The sequence below is a fragment of the Salarias fasciatus genome, chromosome 8, assembly GCF_902148845.1.
Source record: "Salarias fasciatus chromosome 8, fSalaFa1.1, whole genome shotgun sequence".
In the NCBI taxonomy this organism is placed as follows: domain Eukaryota; kingdom Metazoa; phylum Chordata; class Actinopteri; order Blenniiformes; family Blenniidae; genus Salarias; species Salarias fasciatus.
In genome coordinates this window covers 9,456,511-9,481,423 of record NC_043752.1, presented here as the reverse complement: position 1 = coordinate 9,481,423, position 24,913 = coordinate 9,456,511, and the positions used below count along the sequence as shown (strand labels likewise).

Here is a 24,913-nt window from a genome sequence, read left to right as displayed (position 1 = left end):
TGTGGCTGAATTACATTTAACTCTGATGTGAGACACTTAACACGTGTGTGGCTGCGCTGCAGTGAGGCAGATTTAACACGACAAGTGTTTATCAACAAAATCTGAAAGCTGCTTGGCAGAAAATTCACATTAATTATGATTAACTAGAAAGGGGCATTACCATAATACGATAATCTCAGGTTTTTCAAAACAGGGTTTCAGTGCGCTGAGGTGTGGGGTTTTTATGGCTGTTTAAAAGAGCATAGATCATCATCTCTGGGGGAGTAAAATGCTATAAACACCACCAACAAGAATGTTACACTATTATAGTCTGCACAAAAAAGCATCTCGTCCCCAGATAAAGGAAAAACAAGCAGAAATTATTTTTACAGAAATGTCATCGGATATCATCTTCAGGTCCGAGCGTGAGGATGTGTGTATGTGCATTTGTGCTTGTGTGTGTGTGTGTGTGTGTGTTGGAGGGTTGCAAGCAGCGGACAAGCAGAATGTAGCAGAACGTACGCATTCTGTTCCTCCAGCTCGTCCTTCCTGTTCATCATGGCTACGATGGCCTGACGCAGCTCCACTGCAGAGGGGAGGAGAGACATCGGGTGAGGCTTCTGCTCTCAAACTATTTGAAACGCATAAAATGCACATCTAAAAAGTCGCTACACAGAGTCGTATGCATAGACTTATAACCAACGCTTTTCAGATGGGGGGGGGGGGGGGGGGGGGGGGAGCATCCCACACGGTTCCTGTATTAACGCTGCTCTTTTACACGATGCCAAAGCTGAAGCGCTCCTTCCAGCTGACAGCAGTCATACAGAGTGATATCTGTTTGCCTCACAGAGAGGAGTGTTTAATTGCTGCGGTTAAAGCATGCTTTATTATTTTTTTTTTTGTGGGGGGGACACTGAAGGAAAAACTCCTGGCTACAGCTTGAGCCTCAAAATCCATTAAAGTGCAGTTGACTTTGCCATTATAGTCAAGAAAATAAAACAATTATCGATAAATTACGCCGTGCCGGGGCGTCATTGTGCAGCCAGGCTATTGCTGAGGGTAATAATGCCTTTATGTCACTGAAATGATCATGGGATTCTGGAGAAGCCCACTCTTGTATTCAATCCACACAATGTGGGAGGAACACGATGTGAAATGGCCTTCTGCCTCGAACTTAAATTATCAACATCACTGCTGTCAAAGGAGAGAACCATTCATTTTTGGGGGGGGGGTGCGCAGATCACAGTCACTGAGAGTCACGTCCCACACAAAAAGCATATATAAAAAAAGGTTTTCATCTTACGGTGGTTTAAGAAAAATGCTGATCGCTTTCAGAATCGGCCGCAGTGTTTATTTTAACAAGACACACTCAGCAGTTTAATTCCAAATTAAACTTTTGACCCGATGCTGAATCACGAGGAGAAGTTAAGGGATTACCAAAGTTATTACAGCGTTTTCCTGAGGGGAGATAAAGTGAGCATCGAATTTCAACAGCAACCCGACCGGCAGCTGTCGGCACGTTTCACTTCCCAGCTCTGTGGAAGAAAGAAAAATCTCCAGGATCACCCCATGACACACGATACGGGAAGAGTGAATGTCAAAGTTTTATGGCAGCGATTCTCGCACATTTTGACATTTTCTGTTGGGGGGGAAGAAAAACTTTAACATCCGGATGGCTCCAGATAGGTGAAGGGCAACTTTTATCACTGCGAAACATTTCAGCCTCACTACCAAGTGGCCAAACTCTGAGCAAGAAGCTGGACCACATCTCCATGGAAACAGGGGGAAAACAACTTTTAGAAACCGGTAGGGCGCCGTCTCTGTATAGACGGAGAAAACGCTGCTACTGTGCATGTTAGAGAGCATGACACATTATTGCAGGCTTAAAGCGTGCGAGGTTTGGTCCCGTGTAATTTTCTGATCAGACGTTGGTCAAAGTGCCTCGAGCATCACAGCTGGACAATGGGTGCAGCAAGAAAGTGGCCTTGACTGATGAGTCATGTGTGGCTGAAAGCCTGCTTGTTACATGTGCATCATAACTGTGGAAAACTCCGTATTCAATGTGCGAAGCTCAAAACAGCCTTTCACAGGGGAACCTTGGGTCTATTCAATGTATGAACATTGTGTTTTACTTGTCAGTGGTCAATTTCAGGGGGATGATTACGACACTCACAGCGTTCCTCGCAGTTTTCCCCATTCAAAAGAGTTCAGGCTGTTGATTCGACTTCTAAAATTCGCCTGATTTTCCATCTCAGCTGACATCTGTGGGATTCTGTTTGGCCGAGGAGTGTCCAATCACAGACAGACCGGGCGAGCACTCAGACTCCTCTGAGGCGAAGCCACGCTTCTGTGATGGAGGCAGGACGTGGTTTTATATTGAAACATGAGAAGCCCACCTTGCAACAGATGTCTGGATTGGAGCAGATGTTCAAAACGTCAATGTACTTCTCAGCGTTGATGGTGCCTATCCAGATGCAGAATCAATGCTACTCTGTACTGCGGGGGTTTTGAACAATCCCACTCCTCTTCAGTCGGCAGGTGCTTCAGCATCATGTTCACATATAGAAAGAAGATCATTAAAGATACAGATTTAACCTCCAACTGCACATGTCACACCCGTGCAGAGACCACTACTCTATTTTCATAATTAATGCAGGGTGCCAATGCGGTCCCCGTCACAAGTAGGTCTCCTTCAGCCGGGATCTAAGTGTCTGATGAGGGGAAGAGGAGAGAAAGACGAGAAGTGTGATGAGGAGCGTGGCGGATTTGAGAAAAGAAAAAGTCCATCATCACCACGGCTCCTTCTCCACATCAGCAGGCCAGGAATAAATGTGACCTTTTGGTCTGACCACGCGTTCGCAGCGGGTGCCACAGACAAACCATTAGGGGCTTCGGCGGAGCCAGACGCCCCTCCATCCTCACGGGAGGTGGGGACGTGGGCAAATCACTCCGTGCGTGGAAATACATGTGCACGCGTCTCGACGCTCGCACACGTTGGAACCCCGTCTAAAAGACAAGACAGTGTGTCTTTGCTGAGGGCGTGCATGTGCTCTTTCACCAAAAAAAGAAAGAAAAAAAAAACGCAGGTTCGTGCTCGGTTGCTCCAATAATAGATGCATTCTTCTCGAGCCCAGCCATGTAATCGAATCGCCTTGTGAATTATAGACTCCGTTCTCTCCAATCAATGAGCTGTTTGGCCTCACACGCCGTCAGATCCGGAAGGAATCACTTTAGGAGAGAACAAGCTGCACACTTTTTGCCTCTTTATCGCCATTTTTCTCACTTTGCTTCTTCGAAATGGCCTAAGAATCCATCGCTTGTGTGTTTACAAAACTCTAATCAAAGAGAGGGCAAACAGAGCTACAAGCAAACCCATCTTTAGCTCCGAACAGGGCACACTTCATCATCTGGTGCGAATGTACCTGTTCACAGAGGGTCTCGCCGCTCATTGTGTCAACATGAGCCAATCAACGGCTGATTTTGATTCCTCACTTATGGTTTTCACACACCGGGGGCGAGACAAACACAAAAACACATGATATGCTTCTACATTTCACATTGAAACTATTTCCAGCAACAGACTGAATATGCATAAAAAAAAATCCCACAAAAGCTTGTTCATAAGACCTCACAGATTCAATTTTAACCAGGAGAATTTACCTTTTTTTTCCCCACACATGCACCAGTTCTGTAGAAACGCACCTCAACCACATTATGACCACCAACAACTACTTTATGTGTTGCTGTTTTGTCCAAAAAAAAAAATGTTTCTGGTGTGTGAAAGCTCCACGCCACAACTGTCATGAATAGAGCTGCTTTACAGGTTCAGTCAGGAGAAATATTTAAGGCCAAAGTGCAGCAGGGATTAAACACGGAGTGAAAACTCCCCATGAAACCGGTGCGTTGCCACTTTGTGATGTTAAATGCACTCCAAGTATTTTTCCCTTTCCAGTTACTTTCCCCTCCACCTGTCTTCTCTTGTTCTTCCTCTGTGATTTCATGCGGCTCCCCGAACAACTTTGCTCAAACCCCCGGAGAAGCGTTGCTTTGGGTTAGGTGAGTGGGTGGGGAAGAGCAAAGGCAACGGAGTCGGTGAGAACAAGGGCAAAGGGAGAGAAAGAGGGAGAGATTCCTCCCGGTGGAGAAAAACTTCTTGATTTTCACTCAAAATGTAAAAATCTGTTTTGGCTGTGCTGCACTCTGGTCTATTGAACCAAGTGTGCGTAGAAATTGGCATTTCTGCCTGGATGTCTCCCTGCATAATGGGAAGAGAGCCTGAAGACGAGCTCCGTGCACTTCAGATCTGAGGTGTGACTCCTGAAAGTGATGTTACAGAGATTTTACAATGTCACACGAAGAATTCGTCTTTTCACTCCAACTCATGTTCACCGATATCCAAATTCTTTCCTGTCTGCATTCGGCTTCTGCACGAGCTAATTTGAGATAACGGAACTCTCCGTTTGACCCCTGTGAACTGATCTTACGGGAGGTTAATGGTGCGAACGACGGTCCGGGCTCCCGCCGTTCGATCTTCTCTGCTCACATTTTCCTCTCACACACACACACACATAAAACTGCCCTCCAAAACACCAAATAGCTTTAGAATGAGCCTTCAGGGGTCTAAGCTCACATTAGCTTCGGGGCAGCGAGCACAACACCGAGAGCACTCTGTGAGAGAGAGACCACAAACGCATGTGTGAACCTCCAGTTCATCACTCACAGAAAATACTCAGTACGATTTCTCTCTCTCACACACACACACACACACACACACACACACCATATATGGCTTAAATAACCAGCACACTCACACAATAACATATCCTGTGACACTTTTCCTCACAAGCAGATGAGTGGGCATATACTGTACGTACAGTAATGTGTGTTGCACACTAGACCAACACTGCCACCTGCTGGATCACTGGAGATCAGGGGACACACTCACGGCACACACGTTTACTGGAGGCAATTAGATCGCTTTATCTACAGAGGAAAAAACAACAAGGTCTGAAAACACCAATCAGCGAGTTTGATTTAATTTGCTACAGACAGCAGCAGGGGTGGAAATCTTCCAGACAAAGACATGTCAGGACTTCTAAAGGTTTCATTACCGTCACAAACGTCTTGCTGCCATACCCTGAAAATTGAATTGTCTTCCGATAAAAGCTCAGGAGGGCATGGTAATTCAGCAGTGGTGATTTTTGCAGTGGTATCTGATGTAAATCATTCCTGTTTGATTCAATTTCACCTCGACGCTGACGTCGAACACAGAGCGTTCACCAGTAATGACTTGTGACACTGGGTTTGTTAATTATTCTCCGTCTGTGCATTGATTCTGTTTTCCACTGTGAAGATAAACAATATTACATCCAAGCCTCGTGCTGCAGCAGTGATTTATAAAGTGCAGGCTTTACTGTCCTTCTCGGGAAATTTTAATGGCTCTTTCCAAAAAAAAACAAAAAAAAAAAAGACTGTTTGTGTCTCAAAATCCTCAGAGAAACACAAACAGATCTGATCAAACGCAGCATTTAATCCTTCATTTAGTTGGAAACGATCTGTGCCTGTCGATCTACAATTACTAATTTTGAAAACGTGAGTGGGTATTAAAAGCGGAGGGGCTCGTTCTTCGCCTGCCACCCCCGCCCTCACCGTATAGTAGGTAAAATCTGGTAAAAGTAGGAGTCATTTACTCTGGGCATGTTTTGTATAATCACCTGCAGGAATGTGGTTCCCTTCAGCAGCATTTTGAAGGGAAACAATGGTTGACGTTATCCTTTTTGGACATTTTCCTTTGAATTTTGACGCTTTCAATTCTGATCTGTTGCCATCAAATACAGATATTGCACAGACCATTGAACTACGAGAGCCTTTAAAGTTCAAATGTGTGTAAGGTGAGGTGGTGCAGTCATTATCTCACTCTAAAACCATTAAAAAAAAAAAGCATAACTGCTTACATTGTGCATTAAATTAAAACTGCCAATGATTGAACTCTAAAGAAGGTAATCACATCACTGGATGCATCCCAAAGAAAACAGTCATTTATTCTTTTGGTAACGAATGCACTGGATCTGAACACGCACACCTGGCTGGCGTGCCTGTTTTCCTTCCCCTCATTGTTTGGTTTTTACCAGTGGCATCTCATACCAATGACTGACATCTTGTGCAAAAAAAACAATGACTGCTGGGCTGTTTTGACGCCGTCTCACATGTCTCGGTCTGCGATGATTCACAGAGCGAAAAACTGGTTTGAGAACACACAGAACCAGAAAAGTGACAGGGAGGAGATAAGCAGTGTGGAGCGAGCGGACGGGAAACAGAAAACACTCACCCACTGTCATGGACTCTGGCAGGCCAGATGTTGGCAGCACGGCGGCGAGCGGAGCCGAGTGCGCCGGTGGACTGGACTCCATGCTGAGACAAAGGGGGGGGGGGGGGGGGGGGGGGGGGGGGGGGGCTTGCTTTACTGATTTCACATATTACTTCTGGTAGAAGCAAGCAGGCTGATATCAGATTTCAGTTTTATGACTGACGCGCGGCTCTCGTCTGAGCGCTTACTTGAATGTCAGCTGTGATCTGCCGCTCTCGCAGTTCCCCGCCGACGCCATCGAGCCGCACTGAGCAGGAAACGCAGCGGTGTCCTCCACGGAGCTCACTGGATCAAAACGGAAGTGAAAGTGAAGGTAACTGAGAAAGTCCCCATTTTCCACTGAAGCTAAAGCTGCCGTGGGCAGGAGGAGGGTTCAAACAGACACACAAACTGCAGGAAGGAGAGAGGGTGGATCAGAGCAGCGGAGAGAGTCTGAGGAAAAAGGTTTGGACGAGACGATCCTGTGTGTTTGGGCACCTGGTTGAGGGTCCGCAGGGCTCAGGGGGATGAGGATATCGGAGCTGCTGTGCTCCACCATGACCTGGATGGGACTCCAGGTGGAAACGCTGGACAGGCTGCCCACCACCACCCTGCAACAAGACCCCATCCAACCCAGTGAGGCTGGATGAAAATCCCATCTGCAGCATATTATAGGTGAACAATTAAGGGTCAGCGTTGTTCAGTGTCAACCGCATTTCCCATCATCCTCAGTGAGGAGTAGAGTCGAATATGTATTTTGGCAATCTTGACTGCAAATGTGTTTGTTTTCATTTTCATTTTCGTCACTGTGATTATGACATTATTCAAAGTCTGACACTGTTTTTTTTCCGCCGACAATTTGAAAGGATTAAAATGAGTCACGAGATGTTAATGAAGTTCACTGGTCAACGGGCCAAACCACAAACACAACCTTCTTCTGTCGAAAACACATGTTTCTGATTGTGAGTTCATTTTACGATAACACGGGACGGTGATTTGTTCACTTACTGATCCGAGGGGATGATCTCCTCCTGCGTTTGTGCTCGGGGTTTGTACATGTCCTCTTCCTCCTCATCCTCCTCCTCCTCGTTGTCGATGCTCTTGCTGTCGGGCAGTGGGGGGGTTGAGGCGGGCGGCGTGCGGCAGGGGTGTGGGGATCCCACCCAGCTGACGATGCCCGGCTCGTCCAGCCCGTTCTGGGCCGGCGACTCCGACAGCGCCGGCTCCAGAGGGTCGATCCCCTCCTCCACGCTGCTCTGGGCCGGAGCCGTGTGACTCTTCCTCATGGCGGCCGCTTCGTCCGCCTCCTCCTCATCCTCGGCTCCGCCGTCCAGGTCGTCGTCGAAGGAAATGATGTTGGTGATCTTCTTTTTCCTCCGGCGCTCTTTCCTCAGTCCCGAATCTGGGTGGGAAAAGATGAAAAGGAGCTGAACGGAAAAAAAAAAAAATTCAATTTCAGCCTTGAATTAGGAGAAGTAATTAATTTGGACATCTTCCACCTGTCTCACACAGCAAAATTTAGCACTGGCGACATCAGCGTCTTTACCCAAGTTAAAATTTATCTTCTTGTAAGCACCAGGCTGAAAAAAAGCCATTATTCAGTCTGCAAACAGTGTTAATTCTGTTACAAAATTTGAAGTATTTGCTGCGCTTTATTGCAAACTGGCAAGTTCAACGGATTGCGCAATTTTCCATCAAGTTGGAACACCTCAAGGCCAAAACGTAAACACTACTTGGCGCCACTGATGTAAACATATATTCAGAAAATAGCTGAGTGAAGAAAAATGCATGCATCTGCATGATTTCTTCTACTATTATTCAAAGACAAGCTTTAGACTTCTGCAATACTTCCAAGACTTTTTATATAAAATAACATTTATATGCTTTATGCAGTAGTTTCCACTGAAGGGACATTTGTTAAAGTAACTGTTGAAATTCATCCAAAAGCTAAACTTTCTTTCTTTATATTCCTTTAAGTTGAATCTAATGACATTGAGATATTAGGTTACAGTATATTTATTCTGGTTTCAGGCTTCAGTATTTCTGTTCTGTTGTATTGCTGGAAATCCGGCTTCAAAGTGCTGAACACTGAGGTTTTCTTTTCTCTGACATGGAATGGAATGTCAAAACAAGCACATGGAAAGTTCCCAAATTGCACACAAACTATTTTTTTTTTTAGGAAACTGATTACAAAAATTGGGCAATGCAATGATGTTGCAATAACAACATGATTTGCAATAAACAAGCTGAAGGCGCTCTTAAATCAATGATGCCATTGTGCTTGTGCTTTGAGATTTATTTTTAGAAATAACAGCATTTTCTTTGTCAGCTGATGAGAATTTCTGAGCTAATCACAAACCCTTTGTGAATTATTCATGATTCACTGCAGAATTCTTTCATAATTAAAACTCATTCAGATTGAGTGTGCAGAGCATGAACGCACAGGTCGTGGAAACAGACATGAAAACTATAGAAGTACAATCAATTGTGCTGTTCTGTACAAACGTACGTTGTTTTTCTGCGATAGCAATTGAATAATCCTCACATAATGTCATTAATGATATCGCTGAAGTAAATTGAAAAAATATGATTGATTTCCCCAGTGTTTCATTGAGCTGTAGCCAAGTTCAATGAGGAAAGCCTCTATATATGTGTACGGAAACAGAAATCCCTCATTTAGCTTCCCTACCAGCGGAGGTGCTGCGTGGGACGACGGGCAGCGGGTCGGACGCTCCGTCCGCTCGGGGGTTGAACCCTGGCACCACGGCGGTGGCCGTGCTGATCTCCCGCAGCAGGCTGCTCACGCCCTGGGTGGACTCCTTCAGCAGGCTGCCGATGCCCTGCGTGGACTCCTTGAGGAGGTGGGACACCGACGGCCCCGCTCGCGTCACGCCGCCGTTCAGGTCGCTGTTGTCGATGTTGACGGCGAACAGGATGGAGTTGAGGCCTGGAGGGAGCAACAAGCCGATGGTTACGGCTCAGACCTGCTGAATCACGGGAAACTTTCGAACTCTGCTGAGTAAGCTGAACTGAAGCGATCTGGCAGAGGATCAGTGGCGTGTACCGTTAATATTTTACGGTTTATTTTCAACCCTTGATGTACTCATCAATATTTTAAACAGCAGGAGCACAGATTGGCTTAGTCCGTCAAAGCTCAGTAAACTCAGACATGCTGAACAAACTTCAAGTTTGTTTATCGATCGTCATGTTTTCACAAAGAGATGTCTTCGTCTGAGGAAGCTTTGCTTACTGCACAGCTTACAGACGACAGTGCATCAATTTATTTCACATTAGGAATGCAGAAAAACCAGAAAGTTTGCTTTCTAAGGATTGGTTTTCATGTTTTAACTGAGCCTTAAGTTAAATAGTTGTAAAGAAGTTGTTATAATGAAGTAATCCAAAGACAGGCAGGTGGAAATTCTTTGATCTGCATTTCAACTTTTATCATCAAACCATATGATGAAGATCAGACAGACAGCGGTTTGTCCCAGCTGTTGAATGCATCATTTCTGACAGCTTTTGACAATCTGTCATCAAATAGAACATACCACTAATCCCACTCTCACTGACGGCCGTAAAAGAAGCGGTTCACGAGTCATTTGTGTTTTCAAAATCCTGAAAATGATGTGGTGAAACTCACCTGCCGCCATGGTGGGAAGCATACTTGCTCTCTCTTCATCCAGAATAAAAGCCCAGTCTTCGTAGTAAGTTCTAGGTCAAAGGAGAAAAGGTACAATTTACCACAAATCCAAAACTCACATCCTTCTGCAGTGACAAACATTCTCTATCTTCAAAAAAACCAAGCTATTATTTTGAAAAAATTACACAATCTCAACATAAAGTCAATTTCAATAAAAAATTCTGGTAAAAAAAAAAAAAAAAAAAAAATACAGTATTTGTCCAAAAAAATCCTCTGGCTGTTGAGGAGCTCCATCAATCTCAGTACTCACCCCAGACGTGGGCGGTCGGCCAGCAGCGTGTGCAGGTAGCGCTCCAGCGAGTGCTCGTTGAGGGCGCAGCGCAGCCAGGCCCGACCCCGGCCCAGCTCCGAGGAGATGTGGCGCAGCGAGTAGAAACGCTGGAGCTCGTGGCGGTTCAGGTGCTCCTTCACGTAGAACCAGAAGGTCAACTCTGGAACCGGAGAAGGGGCGAAAAGCAGACAGGAGAAAGGCCAAGGAGTGGGAAAAATAAGGAAAAAGGACAAAGACAAAAGAGTGAATTCAATTAACAATAAACTTATTGGAGATAAACAACCTTTGAGTTGGAGAATGAGGTCAAAAGATCATGAAAGTTGCTATTTAAAAAAAACTTCCAGAGACCGGAGGTTCAGCACATCTGCGCTCATTAAGAAATCTCCCTCCTGACTTCTTACCTGTCGTCTCTTTATACTCTGCTCTCACCTGAGAACTCAAACCCATTTCATCCGTTTCCGTAACGGCGAGCTGAAACATGAAAGACGGGGCACATTTCATGTAAAGTTTCCTCGCTGCGGTAATTAACAGGGACGGTTGTAGCGAGACTCATTTGCATACAACCACCGCATGGCCTCAGAATAAATGTTTTAAAATCTCGGCTGCTATTTCTGGCCTTGTCAAAGGGCCCGACTTCATTAGGGAGGTTCAAATCCATGAGCGGAGCCACATCCTGTCTTCTAATTGACTGTGAAATACAAGAAAATGTCAGATATGCTAATGGTTATGTGGCGGCAGCCATTACAGAGGCCGTGTTTGGCCCCTCCGAACTGAATAAATGCCCACGTGGCTCCTTCACACTGCAGGACGGACGGTTTAGTGTAATGTGAAGCTAATGTCTCAACTAGCCAGATGGTCTCTGAAAGTCGCTCTGATGGCTGCAAATGCGATTTAATGCCGGAAAGCGAAAGAGCAGCCAGGCTATGTGAAGAGAGACACACTCCCACACACTCAAACCCACATCGATGTTACAGTCATTAATGAGCCTAATGAGCGGAGCAGGAAGGAGAAGAATGGAAACCTGCACAGGATGCAGGAGAGACACTCAGCAGGAGGGACAATGACCCACAACACGTCCTTATCTACTAATGTCTTCATATGTGGACAATATTTCTAATTGGTAAATGGAGTACATGTTTATGATATAAACATAAAGATAAATAAAAGGCGGATCATCATAAACATGCCTTTCTCATCATTTGAGGGTAAATAAGGAGAATCCTGAAAGCGAGAACGACAGGAAATATTAAAGTGAGGAATACAAAATTCAGACAAGTTGTTTTCCCCTGGCTTTCACCTTCAAATCAACTGAAAATATCCCAGATCTATCATCTCCTGCACCTGCATTCCAGGATGCTGGAGGCAGTTTGGGGTTCTTCGAGGCCTTGACTGGAATTTCAAAGAAACTTTTGTCAGTCGGAGCGATGCTTTGAAAGCACCTCGTGCATTTCTGATGGCAGACTGCCTGGCGATACCTGCTTCACCTCCTGCCCCCGCCGGGCACAAAGTCCCAGCAGCTGCCCACCGCGAGCACAGATGTGAAGACAAACAGGTAAATAAAGCAGACACTTTGCCGCACACGCCTGTAAAGAAGGAATGCTAATGTTTCTTTTGGCAAACTTCAGCTAACAGGTCACGGCTGAGCACCTGCTTCGGACTTGCTGCTGAAGCCGGCGGCCTGTTTGAGAGCGGCGGCGGTGAGGGCCAGACCTCTGCTCTTCCTCAGGCCGTGCTGCAGCACCGCTTCGAACTGCGCGCACAGGCAGATCACCCTGCAGACGCAAAGACGGGTTATTGGAAGGACCATCAGGAAAAACAGCTCAGGCTCATTCTCAGGAATATTCCCACGGCAGCACATGACCCGGAGATACAAAGCTACAAACCAGCCCGAAACCAAAACACACAGGACGACACAGCAGAGGCATTTCTGAGGCAGCTCCTCTTACCTGCTGTCAGAGTCGGTGGCAATCTCCTTTCTTCCTCCAAATCGGATTTGGCACTGAAAAGATATGAGGGGAATGATAATAGCTGCACAAGAAATACTTCCTTCTTCACCGTTTGCCTGCTGAGCTCCATACACCTGTAGGAGCAGACTGAACATTTCAAAGAGGGTTTTTTTTTTTTCCCCCTCTCGCTCCACCAGATGAACATCATGGAGGGCAACTCCTGGGGTCGCCTCTCCTGGGCTGCAGTTTCAGTGAAGTTAAAGGTCAAGTGATTGACATTTCACTAAGTTTAAAAAAAAAAAACTACTTCACATGATTTCTCTTTCAAAATGCCAAGTTTCTTTGAGGTTTCTAGACTTTTTTTTTTTTCCAAATAAATCTATTCACATTGACAACCTTCTTCAGTTCACAGGTATATTTTTTTATTCTGCATTCGATACAAAGTCCAACCACGCTTTCCTATTCTACATTCACTTTCTTTTTCCTTCTACTGAAAATGGCGTCGCATCAAACTGCATCAAATGTTGCCGTGTTCAGCATTAAAACCACAGATATTACACAGTGGGACCATTCTGTCACGACATGTTTGACTACATTAACAAAAAAAAAAAGACACCTTTTAAGCCTCAATGGTCAGTTTCAAACAGTTTCTTCCATTTATGCAAAGAAACCAGAGGTGCACTGTTGCGGCCCGGAGAGTTAGGAGCTTCACTTCCTCTATCGTGTTTTAAGTACAGATAAAAATAATCAAAACCATTTCGGTTCTCGGTCTGCCTCAGAAAAATGTCAGCTTTTCTCTTGATCCAGTGAGGTTTACACAATTTTGAGGGAATCCGCAGCTGTGCGGAGCCAGTTTAAAGTGTGACATGTAGCTACAATGAATTCTGAGGCTCAGCAGCCTCGGTGGATTTGAGAATGGCGCCGTCTCCGAGATAAAGGACGTACGGATGACAGTGAACTCACCTGTTTGACAGCATCCAGCAGCCTCTCCAGGAGGTGCTGCCTCTTCGTATCACTCTGCTGAGTGCCTGCAGAGAGGAACACAAACAACGCCCACTGATGAGGGACGAAGAACACAAATGGGATGCAGGCCCTGCTTCTGACTCACTGCTTATTGAAGTATTAATTATTCATGTACAGGAGCTGAGGAAGATCATGAACTGGGGACAAAGGTTGTGGAGTTGTCTTCTCAACTACAAATTAAAATAATTTAGAAGGAGACTGATTGTCTGGGAAAAAAAACTACTTGTTGTCAGGAAATCATATTATTCTGCACAGTTGTGTTTAAGACTTTCATCTTCATCTTCATCAAAAATAATCACAGAAAGCGTGAAACAATTGCACATTTAGCACACCTTTGCACAGTGTTTACTCTTTAGTTCACTTTGATATTGATGCATATAATTCTCAATGTGCAACAGCAGCTTTCCAGGTCTCCTAGAGCTCTATGAAGCTGCCTTGCTCAAGGGCACCATGTGAAGCAAGATACAAGACACTTTATATCAATCACATGTTTCAATGGGCTCCAGGCTCAGAGCATATGGCCGTTATATACATTCATGTAGTTTCAGTGGTAAATAAAGCTACATAATTGGACTTCTCCTTTCACTTTATTTAAAAATATCCTCAGCTCTTACTGAGTATGTGCAGCTTGTGGTTACTCTGTGATTTTGCAGATATGCAAAGTGTATTTACATAAAGAGCGGTCACAGGTGACAGGGTTGAATGCTTGAAGAAGTCCATCCATGCAGATGAGTTTTGCTCTCAAGTCATCTGATTTACAGACCGGTGTCAGCACACACAGGGGAAGTTGCAGCAGATCCACCAACTCAGTGAAAAGCACAGAAGTTGCTGAACCGTTCCTCGAATGCATGCGGTGGTTGTATGAGTGACACACGCAAAAAGCAAACTCACCGTTCATGCTGACAGCCAGGCTCTGACTGCAGACGCGCCGGAGCCGGCGGAGTTCATCCCCTCCCGCAGCTTCCAGCCACACGCAGGCACGAGGCTGGAGCTTCGCCCGGGCCTGCTGCGCCTCTGTGGCCGCGGAGAACGCACCCAACCTCGGCGTGGGGACTGATGCTCAGTCGGCGAACAGCGAGGCCTGCCGGGGAGCCGCCGGGCCTGGCAGTCCAGCACAGGCCGGCATGAGTTGTTTTCGCAGCCCGGTTGACAGAAAAAAGCTGAGTCCTCCCGTTGTTGGGAGAACAAAGTGGAAGATTTCTGCAGCAAACGGAGTATTTTCAGTTTACAGCCTGTGACAAGGCGAAAAAAAGGAAATAGAGTCACGTGACACAACATGCCTCCGTCATATGACCCCGCGAGGCTGCTGGGAGATGTAGTCCTTTAGAAAACCCGGAAGTGACACACACGCACAAATACACGCACAGACACGCGCTTCTGAGCCAAAAACTCAGAAATAAGATGCATTTTGGCTACTAATATATAATTTAAAATATATTGAAATAAAATTATTAAATTCATTGTTTAAATCATGAAATTTTTTTTGGAAAAGAATAGAATACACTTCATTGATCCCAGGTAAATATTCCTTACAGGGTTGCCTTTACACAGAATAAAATATTAAAAGAACATTAACTTATCCATCCATTTTGTATGGTTGATGTTTTAAGTGTGTATTGTGTGAATGCTTTACCACATAGATTAGTGGGGTTTTTTCCCATCACTCAAATGAAATTATCCCAAATACATTTTTGTCCTTTTTATTTATTTATTTTATTTTATTTTATTTTATTTTATTTTATTTTATTTTATTTTATTTTATTTTACTTTATTTTACGTTATTTTATTTTATTTTATTTTATTTTATTTTATTTTATTTTATTTTATTTTATTTTATGTTTTGGGGGTGGGGTTACTTTTTTTACTGTTTGTAAGGACAACTTATTTTCATTAGGTATACCTTGCTTTTATCATCAGAACAGTCTTCATTGCTGTTCGCAGAGATTTAACAGAAAACATTCCTCACAGATCTGATGCAGATTTGTCAGCCACCATGCATCCTAAAGTTGCTCTTTCAGACTCAAACCTGTGGAGGCCTTTTGACTCCTGAGAACTCGTCATCATGTTTAAACATATTGTTTAAAATGTATTATTTTTGAGACATGCACTGTCCTCCAGGTAGGATCCATTAGAAGATGATTCACTGTGATCATAAACAATACTCAGAAAAGCTATAGTATGAAAATGGTGCTCAGCTGAGATTAAGGAGACCAAAGTGTGCCATGAAATATTTCCTACACCCGTACAAACTCAAGCAGCAGCCTCACCTGTTGATACAAAGCGAAATGGATATTATACTGTTTAGACCCATGTTTGATCCTACATCTGACTGTCACAACAGGAAGAGACTCGTCATCCAGGCTGAATTTTTCCAATCTTCAATTTTCCAGTTTTTGTGATTAAATTGTAGTCTCAGTTCCTTGTTCTTAACTGAACAAAGTGGAACATTTAGTGGTTTTCTGCTATTGTAGCCAAGCTTCAATGTTCAACCTGCTGTGCAGTTAGGGATGATCTGCATTAGTTGTAGTGAGTGATTGCTTGAATTCCAGTTTATATTTGCATCAACACTTCATGCTGACCCACAGTAGTGTTACTCACCGGATATTTTCCCTTTATAAGATCATTTTTCATAGATCAGAAGTTTCTGAGACACTCAGACCAGCCCGTCCGGCAACAACAACCGTATTCACCATTCTGAAGTTCAGTTTGAACTCAGTAGTTGAAAATAACAACACAAGTTAATAACAATCCTTTAATAACAATAATTAAAATAGTTAATAACAGTCCTCAAAGTTAACACTCATGTCAGACACATCAGGTAATGCAAATACTGTTATACATAAATAGATATTCTGAATTGGATAAGATGAAAGTCCTTCACACATTTTCAGTCCTGGGGTGGAAAAAAAAAGCTTGGATATTTTTCTATTTAAGCTGTGGTCTATCCTTCGTCTGGTGGCAGAAACCACAAACATTTATTTCCAACAGCTTCAAATCAAACCTTCACAATGTTCACAGGGAACTTCAGACCACCGCGGGTTGTTTGATGGTTTCATGTAGCGCCGCAGTATCTGCGTTGGGTTCAAATGCCTGTTTGTGGTCCTTCTGTTTTACATCCACGTCAGCGTCGAGGGTCACTGATCGGCAGGCAGACACCAACTTGAAGACAATCAGACGCAGGTGGCATGAAGGAGCTGAAATCTGTGCACTTAATATGACGGATCACAGCTCAGCCAAACATCCTGAAGCTTAGACATTAATGCAAATACTTTTATTCCATCTATAATAAATGAAATACTTGTTATCAGGATGAAAAGCTACAGCTGATATTGTGTGCAAAGCTTCTATCTTACCAGGAAGATAAGAGCATGGGGATCTTATCTTCAGATATAAATGGTAGTTAATCATTGCATGCCTGTTTGTCAGCAAAGAAATAAAAAAGAATACTGTTGAGCAAAAACAATTCAAACATCTGGCAATGTCTTTCAGTTCTCTGTGAGGCATTAGTTCATATGGAAAGTGGTTCCCTCACGATTCCCTTGGACGAGGAGGTGAAGGAGCTGTCGAAGATGGTGGAGAGTGACGCCTCTGCGTTTGCAGGTCTGTTTGCGCCTGCGGGGTCCATTCTGCTGCTCCTCCTGAAAGAGTTCCTGATCCTGCTGGAGAGGCGCTGCGACGCTCGCCTCACCACCCGGCTGAGTCTCCGGGTCTTGGTGGGGTTCAGCTTGATCAGGCCCACATCGTCCTCCAGCTCCTCGGGCGGCACGTCGATGTTCCCCGAGTACCAGAACACCCACCAGATCAGGCTGAGGAAGATGACGATGGCGCCGGCGTAGATGAACAGGTCGTGAATGGGGAGCCCTCCGAACACCCCCACCATCATGATGAAGACGCCAAGTATGTCGTGGGCCACCGCAAACCAGAAGGAGCACTTGCAGCGGCCAACTCCGTCATACTGCTTCTCCATGACCGGCTCCACCTGCACAGACGTGGACATGATGGCCGTGGAGGTCCTCCGTTATTCCAGATTTAGAGACAAGTCCAAAGCAACAAGTGCTGCAGCGCTATGAAGTGTAACCCTCACTCACTGACAGAAACGATCTGCTGTGGCGCTGGTCAAAGTACAATGTACGCAAGTGGTTATCAGCAACAACCACAACACGTTGACTGTGTTGGATGTTTCAGAGGCGACGGTTGCATCATCGCTGACAAAAATAGGACTGCGGTTCTTACATTCTGGAGTCATTTCCATCTTCTGTGCATGCTCCCTGGATGAAGCGTTTCCTCTGGTGTTTCTCCTTCAGGATCGGGATCCACACCAGCCCCACCACCACGAACATGAGCCCGGCGGACAGACAGGCCGAGGCCACAGAGCGCGAGGAGTCGCTCGCCCCAAAGGGCTGAAGCATAAAGAGGAGAGCGCCTGCAGAGGACATCAGAGAGCCCATCACCATCACAATGATGGGCTTGTGCAGGTGGGGACAGCCTGGAGCTTCTTCTGCAGGTTGTGGCTCAGGATACATGATCTGACCTCCAGGACGATGTGGAAATAACGTTTCTCCACCTGATTCCATGGTTGAAATGCCCATTGATTCTGTTTATCCCGTTAGAAAACCTTTAACGCACTAAGCATGGAAAAAGCAAATACGGTTCCAACTGTAAGCCATCTTCAGCCTCCGTCTTTCTCTCTGCGTTGAAGATCTGTTGCATGTGCAGTCACATGAAGAAGAGACATCATCTGTGTGATGACCGAGTGAGTGTCTGATGATGCATCTCTTCTTCCCCTGCCCAGTAACCCGTGAACACACTGTAATTCCAGATGGCCCACCACTCCCCCACGGCTGAGGGCGCACGTACAGACCCAGCCCACCTGCTCACAATGTCATCACCACGGATTGGCCGGCCTCTTAGTCATCATCTGGTTACATTAGTGCACCAAAACAAACATACGGTCCTCATGAATGCAGGTGGAGAGGAAAACCATATTTGTCCTGGAGGATTAATATTCTGTGATGTTGCAGCAGAGCAAAGCTTCATATACGGGAAAAATTTCACATTGTTACATGTGAGTTGCCAGCAGCAGCTGCACAAGCCAGAAAATGGCCCTATCAACAAAAGACATGTCACCTGATCCAGCAGGCGGCTCACCTGGTGGCTGCAAGCAAACACTTCTCCGGGCTATTAGACTCCATTAAAATAACAACTACATGTTGATTTTGCAGCTAGTATGGAAAGTTATTCTGCCAATAAAATGACTAATATACTTTCACATGATAGGTTGAGATTGTACAAAAAAATTAAGCCCAAAAGCCTTATCCAGGGTTTTTTTTTTATATATTTTGAAGTTTTAAAATTAGTCTATTAAAATATGATATATTAAAATAATATATTCATAAAGCAGCACCTTAAATTAGAAATATCAGATATTTAAAGAGAGAAATTTTGAGAAAAGGTGCAGGAATGCTTTGGAGTTACACAAGTGCTGCCAAAGCATGTGGAAAACCTTTTAAAACATAAACTAGAATTTTAGAGAGGCAGGCTGTCTTGAAAACGGGCAAACATTCTGCCATATGTTAAAAAAAAAAAAACCGCTGAAGCTATAGATATCCATAAAAGTTCACTCTAAAAAAATCTACACTGACGGTAAATAATCAATTGTGAGAATCTTCTGATTCTAAGACAGCACAGAATTAAGAGGTATTATTGGAGTTTTTTAGCCACTGCGTGTATCTATGAATACTTAGTAAAGTACACTAAATAATTTAAAGTTCCTTCACGCAACGATAAAGGTGTTTGTGATCACAATGCAGAAACACCGGCATCTTCTCACACCACAGCTCATGTAAAACAGAGGCAACAAGAAAAAAAATGTTATTCTGAAATTTCTCAATCTTTTGGTATCTGTTGCATCAAACACTTTCACCTCAGTTAAACGTCTTTGTCACAATCTGTTGACTAATTTGTCCATGTTGCAACCTATGGCGTTTCTTATATCATCCAAACCATTTATCAATCATTTTCTTAACTTTTCTGGGGAATGTGGAGAAGTTAAATCCTCTTAATTCTAAGCCGAAATCAAGTTTCTTTTCTTTTTTTCTCCATGTAAATGAATCATTTGTCCCAGTCTCTTGTATTTTCAACCTGTGAGTTTCTCCATCATGAAGATGTCCATTATTGTCACCCAGTTTTCAGAATTTGGTGCTGTTGTCAGTCAGCTCTTTGTGAAGGTTTTCTACTAACGGAATCTTAAAGTGATTTTCCATTCAAATGGTTCCATTCCTATGTCCCAGATATCAGACTGTGCAAGTTCCGAAAAAGACTCAAGCATGGACTCTCCCAGACAAGACTATTTTTTCACAAGACCAGAACATGTGTGAATAATGTTGGCATTTGTTTTTGTTAATTTATGGTGAAATGAAATATCAGAAATGACTGCTTTGTTTTGAATTACCTCCATTTTTGGGTCTTTTAGTTTTGTTTTCCAGGCGTCATTCCATGTTTTCTGACATTCGTTCTCTTGTTCTCTTCTTACAATTATGAATTTTCAATAATTTGCTGCATTTTGTGAGAACGCCAATGGAAACACTTATCCACTACAGCATATCTATCACAGGGTTCATCCTGATTTTTTTCATCCCCTCATCTGACCTGATTCTAACCTGCATAGTGCAAGATAACACCACAGCCACTGTGGAAATTACTTTAAAAAGACCCGTCATCCATAAGTAATCAAGGAACACAGCACAAGCAAAGCTGACTCCAGGTAAATTTATAATATGGTTCATTGATGAAAAACAGACTGAATGTACAGATCACACTGTCAACAATGTGGTCCTCTGATTTGTAGTTTTAAGTCCATGATGTTCCACTCCGCATCACTTCACTTTTGGCACTTTCCTTTTGACTTTGGAGTCCTTTTTTCCAGGTTTCTTGGCGAGTTTCTTTTGAGCTTTTCTTCCTTTCTTCACTGCAGCGGGTTTGGGTGCTTTCTCCATCTGCTGCTTCTTCTTCTTCAACGGCTTCTACAAGACGGACAAGAAAAACGTTACTATCGACCATTTCAAATCACAGAATTGGCCACAATGAGACCGTGGGCTTAGCCACTTAAGAGCAGTTAGAGCTCCTAACATATGCCGCTATGAATAGTGCCGACCTCCACTTTAGGTTTCTTTCTGGGTGTTTCTATGGGAACCAGCTGTGGGATTTCTTCGTCCTCCTCTTCATCCTCTGCCTTCTTTTTGTTCACCGTCTTCTCTGCAGCAGTATCTTCTTTCTTTGCCTCCTCGGAATTGTCCTTCGGTTTCTGCTTTTTGTCTTTAGCTTTCTAGAAATCATACATTCACGCTGGTTATTTTACAGCACGTGCATAACACAAAACAGCCGAGTACGAGTTGGTTCTCACTTTCTTCTTGGCCGCCTGAGCGGTTTTCGCCTCCTCCAGCGCGGTGAGGTGGCTCAGCTCCGAGGTGTAGATGGGCAGAGCCACCGACGTCTGGCTCTTCACATGAATCAGCTTTATCACCGGCCCTTTCTGGAAGCGGAAAGCAAATTGAAAACACTGCGACAAAACCAAAGAACGTGATTCACCCGAGACCAGACATTTTCAGATATTGCTGGTTGAAATGCCACATGACTCAAGGTGGCCTACAGCGGCGAAGAAGATGGACTAAAACTCACCGTAAGCAGTTTGGCCATCATCGTTTTAACTGCAGCCTCAATGTTTTCTGTGATCTCGTCTACAGTCATTCCAGAGTGACCGACACGCGCCATACTGAAACAAGCACACAGGGTGGAACGTTGTAAGAAGAATATCTGAAGGCATTTGAAATCACACACGACATGAAAAACACATGATCTGCTTATTTTGTATCAAAGTTGTAGAGACAGGCTCCATGGGAAGAGGAGGTCCATCTGGATTTACATTGAATCTCTCTGGCACCAACTTGACCCACATCAAACACACATGATTGACAGGGTTGTACTGTGGTGCTGATTCACTGTTTCAATTCATCGCTTCGACTTCCTGAGGAATCCAAATTTGAATACCAAAACTGCAAAACTGGAAACAGGAGCCAGTTTGAATAGGCATGCAAAACATTCGCCACAAAGACAAGAAGATAATCTCACCAGCAGCAGCCCTTGTTGTTGACTTTTACGCTGGTGCCTTGAATCACTCTGTGGATGTCTCTGGCCAGATTTTTACTTTGCAGGTTCACGGACATCGGCTCTCTGCCAAAGACAAACAGGGTAAGAAAACAACAACAACACCAAAGACAACAATAAAACAAAGTTGAAAGACGATGCGCGTTCTTACCTTTTTCTCTCATAGAAATGTTTCCCGAGGTGAGATGGCAGCAGGCGACGGATACGGTCATCGGAAAGGAACATGTCGAAGTTGCCCAGTAGGCGGCGCTTGGCCTCGTATGGTTTGTACTCTGTCTTCAGAACCTTGTATGGTATGATCTGCAAAACATGGTTTGAGTTAAGTGCAAGGATGTCACACACATTTTAGTTCAGGGGTCACATACAGTCCGATTTCACCTTGAGTGGGTTGGACCTGCAATTGTATCTTAACATTTAACTTTACACTTTAGTCTTTCCTTGTTGTGGAGCAGAATACACAAGATAAAAGTGTCTACATTTTTACAAAACCAAACAATTACTGGTGAAAATAACTACAATCTCAAAATTAAGCCAATTTTAATGAAACCAAAATACAGTGAAATATCCCACAAACTTCTCGCAGCTGTTACATTGTGCATGATTTTACACACCTGAAAGTATGGTTTTGATGTTTGATAATCCTAGTTTGGTAGATAGACCAATCCTTGACGGCTTAATCAAAGCCAACAGTAGTTAAGAGAAAATTGGTAAGGCGCTTTTGCAAGATGGGTTATCTCCAATCTGCACTGCACACACAATGGAATCACTTCCATGGGCCAAATGCAATATCTGTACAAAATGCCAGAGGTAGGTGAGGTTCTGAAACATGTCTCTATCTTTATGTTTCATCATACATTATCAACTTATATGCAAACTGTACGTACATTTAACAAAATGAGCAAGACCTACAGATCGCACATCTTTAAACCCAGGAAATCAATAGATTGAGATCTTTGCACAATTTGCATTGGTAAAATAGGTAACACAATTGCTAGATGGTGCAAATCGCCAATAAAGCACTTTAAAATACTGGACTGAACCAAAAATATTTGCCTCTCTCCATATTCTATATTAGGAGTGTAACGGTACACAAAAGCCACGGCACGGTACATTCGTGCAGACGGAATTGCATCGTAGGTCATGTGACTGCCCATAGCAACCGCCCGCCATTTAGCTCAAGGGGGAAAAACGACAGCCTCACGCAGTTCATGGTGCCGTGTGCGTTGCGGTTTTAGGTGTTATTGTAGTGTAATTTTACATTTGTTCAGTGCGTGGAAGGCCTTGTCGGCTATAGATGACCTACACATATGACGACGAGCTTTTTGGGATACTTTGGCCCGATATAGGACAAAATTGGACATTGTGGGTGTAAAAGTGTGCCCCTTCAGACTCCCTGCTGACGGTATGCAGGATTTTTTTCTTTAACAATTCATCTGTGAAGTGGCACTGTCTGAACAGCCCTGTCTGCTCCGCTCCGTCTGTCTGCGTGTAATTACCTCGTGCGACAAAGTAGTATCATAGTATTGTGTACAAAGCGCCAGTCAATTTACGTTCATGTGTATTTGTGCTATAAAAAACAATGGACATTTTCCTGAATTTATAAAACCCGCCCGGACGCCCCGGACAGGACGTAAAAAGTGGAAATGTCCGGGAAAAAGAGGACGCTTGGTCGCCGTATCTATACAGCCCAGGTTAGAGGAGGAGACAGTGCAGGAGGAAGAGGAGGCAGGGTGGAAAAGACAAAAAACATTGAAAAGGTATCAGGAGTAATAAATACATACCTGAAATAAAACGAGCTGAGCACACACATGTGTAATGAGATCTTGGGTGTCATAAGTTGTTGTGGAGAGGGGTCAGACCATTTTCTGAATTTGATGTCGACTTTCTATTTATGGCTTTCAGCCACAGTTGGCGCCTTTCTGGTTCCGCACACTCACTCGGTATCATATAAAATGACAGAGTAGGATTTTTCCTTGTATTGTTGGTGCAGCCGACCACACAACAACTTTTAACCATCTTAGAACTTCCCTCGTATTGTACGTCTTTACTCTGGCTAAGCGAGCGCAGACGATGGCTTTCCCCTTTGCACTGGTTGCTATGGGCGACAGACCCGGATGTTGGCCAAATGCCCGGATGTCCGTCTGTATGAATACCTCGGTGTAAGGGTCTCGGTTCAGTACATTTTTTGGTGCAGAGGGGAAAAGTAACAAAAGCTCACAAATGTACCAGAGCATCTTTCCCAAGCTTTCCCACGCGACAGATTTATACGAGTCTGGCGGGCCTACCAACTCCACATGCTGCATTTCTCATCGTTAGTTTCGGCTTGTACTTTCTTCGTTTGTTCATGTTTGGACCTGCTTGTTCTTCTTCTGTGGTAATGGTAGTCGCTGGCAGCTTTTAGGCTCATTACCGCCACCTAAGGTTGGAATCAGGACTGGCTTTTTGTGTACCGACCCGTGACTCCCGTACCGTCACGGTACGGGATGAATACAAATACCGTTGCACTCCTAATCTATATATAACTTCAGATGAGTCGATACCTCGGTGATGTACTTGACTCCTCTTTCCTCCAGCAGCCTCTTGTAAAACCTCTGTGTCTGCTCTGAAGTCATGTTGGGCTCATCTCTTGTGAAGAGACAAACCTCCTCTGTGTCGGATCGCTGGCCGTGGGGCAAAGGACTGCGATAGAATAAGATAAACACACATTTCAGAACATCACGAACCAAACTAGATGATAGAACTACAGTGTTCTCATGTTAGGCGGACTCACATGCGGATAGTCTGAGCTTTTTTGGGAATCTTCCACAGCGTGAACAGGAGACTGATATGCTGTGAGTCGTCCAGAAGAAGATTGTCTCCCCCGGCTTTCGTTTTAAGGAAAGCCTGCAGGGCTTGGATGGCTTTCTTCACCTGTTGAAGCCATAAACACAAGTTAAAAACACCGACAGAAACCAAATCTTTAAAGACTTCGCTCAATGGCTAAACACGTTAGCTTGTAAGTAAGCATGCTAGCGCTACCTCGTTTAGCTAAAACGTGCGTGGACGAATATTATCAGAGGTCGTGAATATGGCTTTTATCGCGAATGTACTGGACACACAAAGACACCAAAAATGATTGTAAGAGAGTGAAAAGAAACTTTACCTGTGCCCGGTCTAACTCCAAATCTGTGTTTTCGGCCATGCTGTCCGCTTCACGTGTCCGAAAGCGCGCACGCGTGCTCCGTGTCGACATCACGTCACGTCGACGTAATTCAATGCTGAAAACTTTATTTGAATTTCGGTGTGGACAACTATGTCTATGAATTGAAGCGAAACGATCACACGCTTGTCTGCTAGTTTTTAAATTGAATTTTTTTGTTTACATTTGCTGCGTTGTGGTTCTTCAAGATAAAAAAAAAATAAAAAAATGAAAAAAATTCAACATTTGGATGGATCTTAGAGGGGATGTGGGTTTGAAACTGGGTTGAGGCAAGAATGGCAAGAAG

At 44.2% G+C, this 24,913-nt stretch overlaps 3 protein-coding genes and 1 non-coding gene across 5 annotated transcripts in view; all 4 read right to left on the bottom strand.

The window, feature by feature from the left end:
- The window catches only part of snx29 (sorting nexin 29), a 128,964-nt gene extending 114,334 nt beyond the window's left edge, over positions 1-14,630 (bottom strand). The window contains exons 1-13 of one of the 2 annotated variants that reach the window (XM_030097389.1): positions 14,625-14,630; positions 14,157-14,182; positions 13,206-13,270; positions 12,243-12,295; positions 11,944-12,068; positions 10,276-10,456; positions 9,966-10,036; positions 9,015-9,272; positions 7,334-7,727; positions 6,824-6,936; positions 6,535-6,631; positions 6,308-6,390; positions 502-565 (exon numbers count right to left, since the gene is read on the bottom strand). In XM_030097389.1, the coding sequence (XP_029953249.1) occupies positions 502-565; positions 6,308-6,390; positions 6,535-6,631; positions 6,824-6,936; positions 7,334-7,727; positions 9,015-9,272; positions 9,966-10,036; positions 10,276-10,456; positions 11,944-12,068; positions 12,243-12,295; positions 13,206-13,270; positions 14,157-14,163 (1,511 nt within the window). In that variant the 5' untranslated portion in view covers positions 14,164-14,182; positions 14,625-14,630. Of the gene's footprint in view, positions 1-501; positions 566-6,307; positions 6,391-6,534; positions 6,632-6,823; positions 6,937-7,333; positions 7,728-9,014; positions 9,273-9,965; positions 10,037-10,275; positions 10,457-11,943; positions 12,069-12,242; positions 12,296-13,205; positions 13,271-14,156; positions 14,502-14,624 lie in introns of those variants that run through there. The other variant, XM_030097388.1, reaches the window with a different exon arrangement.
- Positions 14,631-16,594: 1,964 nt separating this feature from the next.
- LOC115392800 (transmembrane protein 238-like) lies at positions 16,595-17,318 on the bottom strand. Its single transcript, XM_030097393.1, has one exon. The coding sequence runs from the start codon at positions 17,260-17,262 to the stop codon at positions 16,774-16,776; it is 489 nt and encodes a 162-aa protein (XP_029953253.1). The 5' UTR covers positions 17,263-17,318; the 3' UTR covers positions 16,595-16,773.
- Positions 17,319-20,018: 2,700 nt separating this feature from the next.
- Positions 20,019-24,695, bottom strand: rsl1d1 (ribosomal L1 domain containing 1). The gene is made up of 9 exons (XM_030097391.1): positions 24,571-24,695; positions 24,199-24,338; positions 23,969-24,107; positions 21,580-21,728; positions 21,393-21,494; positions 20,943-21,036; positions 20,668-20,796; positions 20,419-20,589; positions 20,019-20,287 (listed from the first exon to the last, which is right to left on the bottom strand). The coding sequence occupies exons 1-9, from the start codon at positions 24,658-24,660 to the stop codon at positions 20,141-20,143; spliced, it is 1,161 nt and encodes a 386-aa protein (XP_029953251.1). The 5' UTR covers positions 24,661-24,695; the 3' UTR covers positions 20,019-20,140.
- LOC115393872 (small nucleolar RNA SNORA55) lies at positions 21,128-21,255 on the bottom strand. The gene has a single exon (XR_003931980.1). It is a non-coding gene; the product is annotated as a small nucleolar RNA SNORA55 (small nucleolar RNA).
- Positions 24,696-24,913: the final 218 nt, after the last annotated feature.

What these genes read in the sequence shown, in the direction of transcription:
- LOC115392800 (XM_030097393.1), bottom strand. Translation starts at nt 17,262, where the DNA reads ATGTCCACGTCTGTGCAGGTGGAGCCGGTCATGGAGAAGCAGTATGAC.
- rsl1d1 (XM_030097391.1), bottom strand. Translation starts at nt 24,660, where the DNA reads ATGTCGACACGGAGCACGCGTGCGCGCTTTCGGACACGTGAAGCGGAC. An exon ending in AACAACAAGGGCTGCTGCTG is followed by an intron (nt 21,037 to 21,392) that starts GTGAGATTATCT and finishes TGCTTGTTTCAG; the next exon opens with TATGGCGCGTGTCGGTCACT. An exon ending in TGATGGCCAAACTGCTTACG is followed by an intron (nt 20,797 to 20,942) that starts GTGAGTTTTAGT and finishes TTCCGCTTCCAG; the next exon opens with AAAGGGCCGGTGATAAAGCT.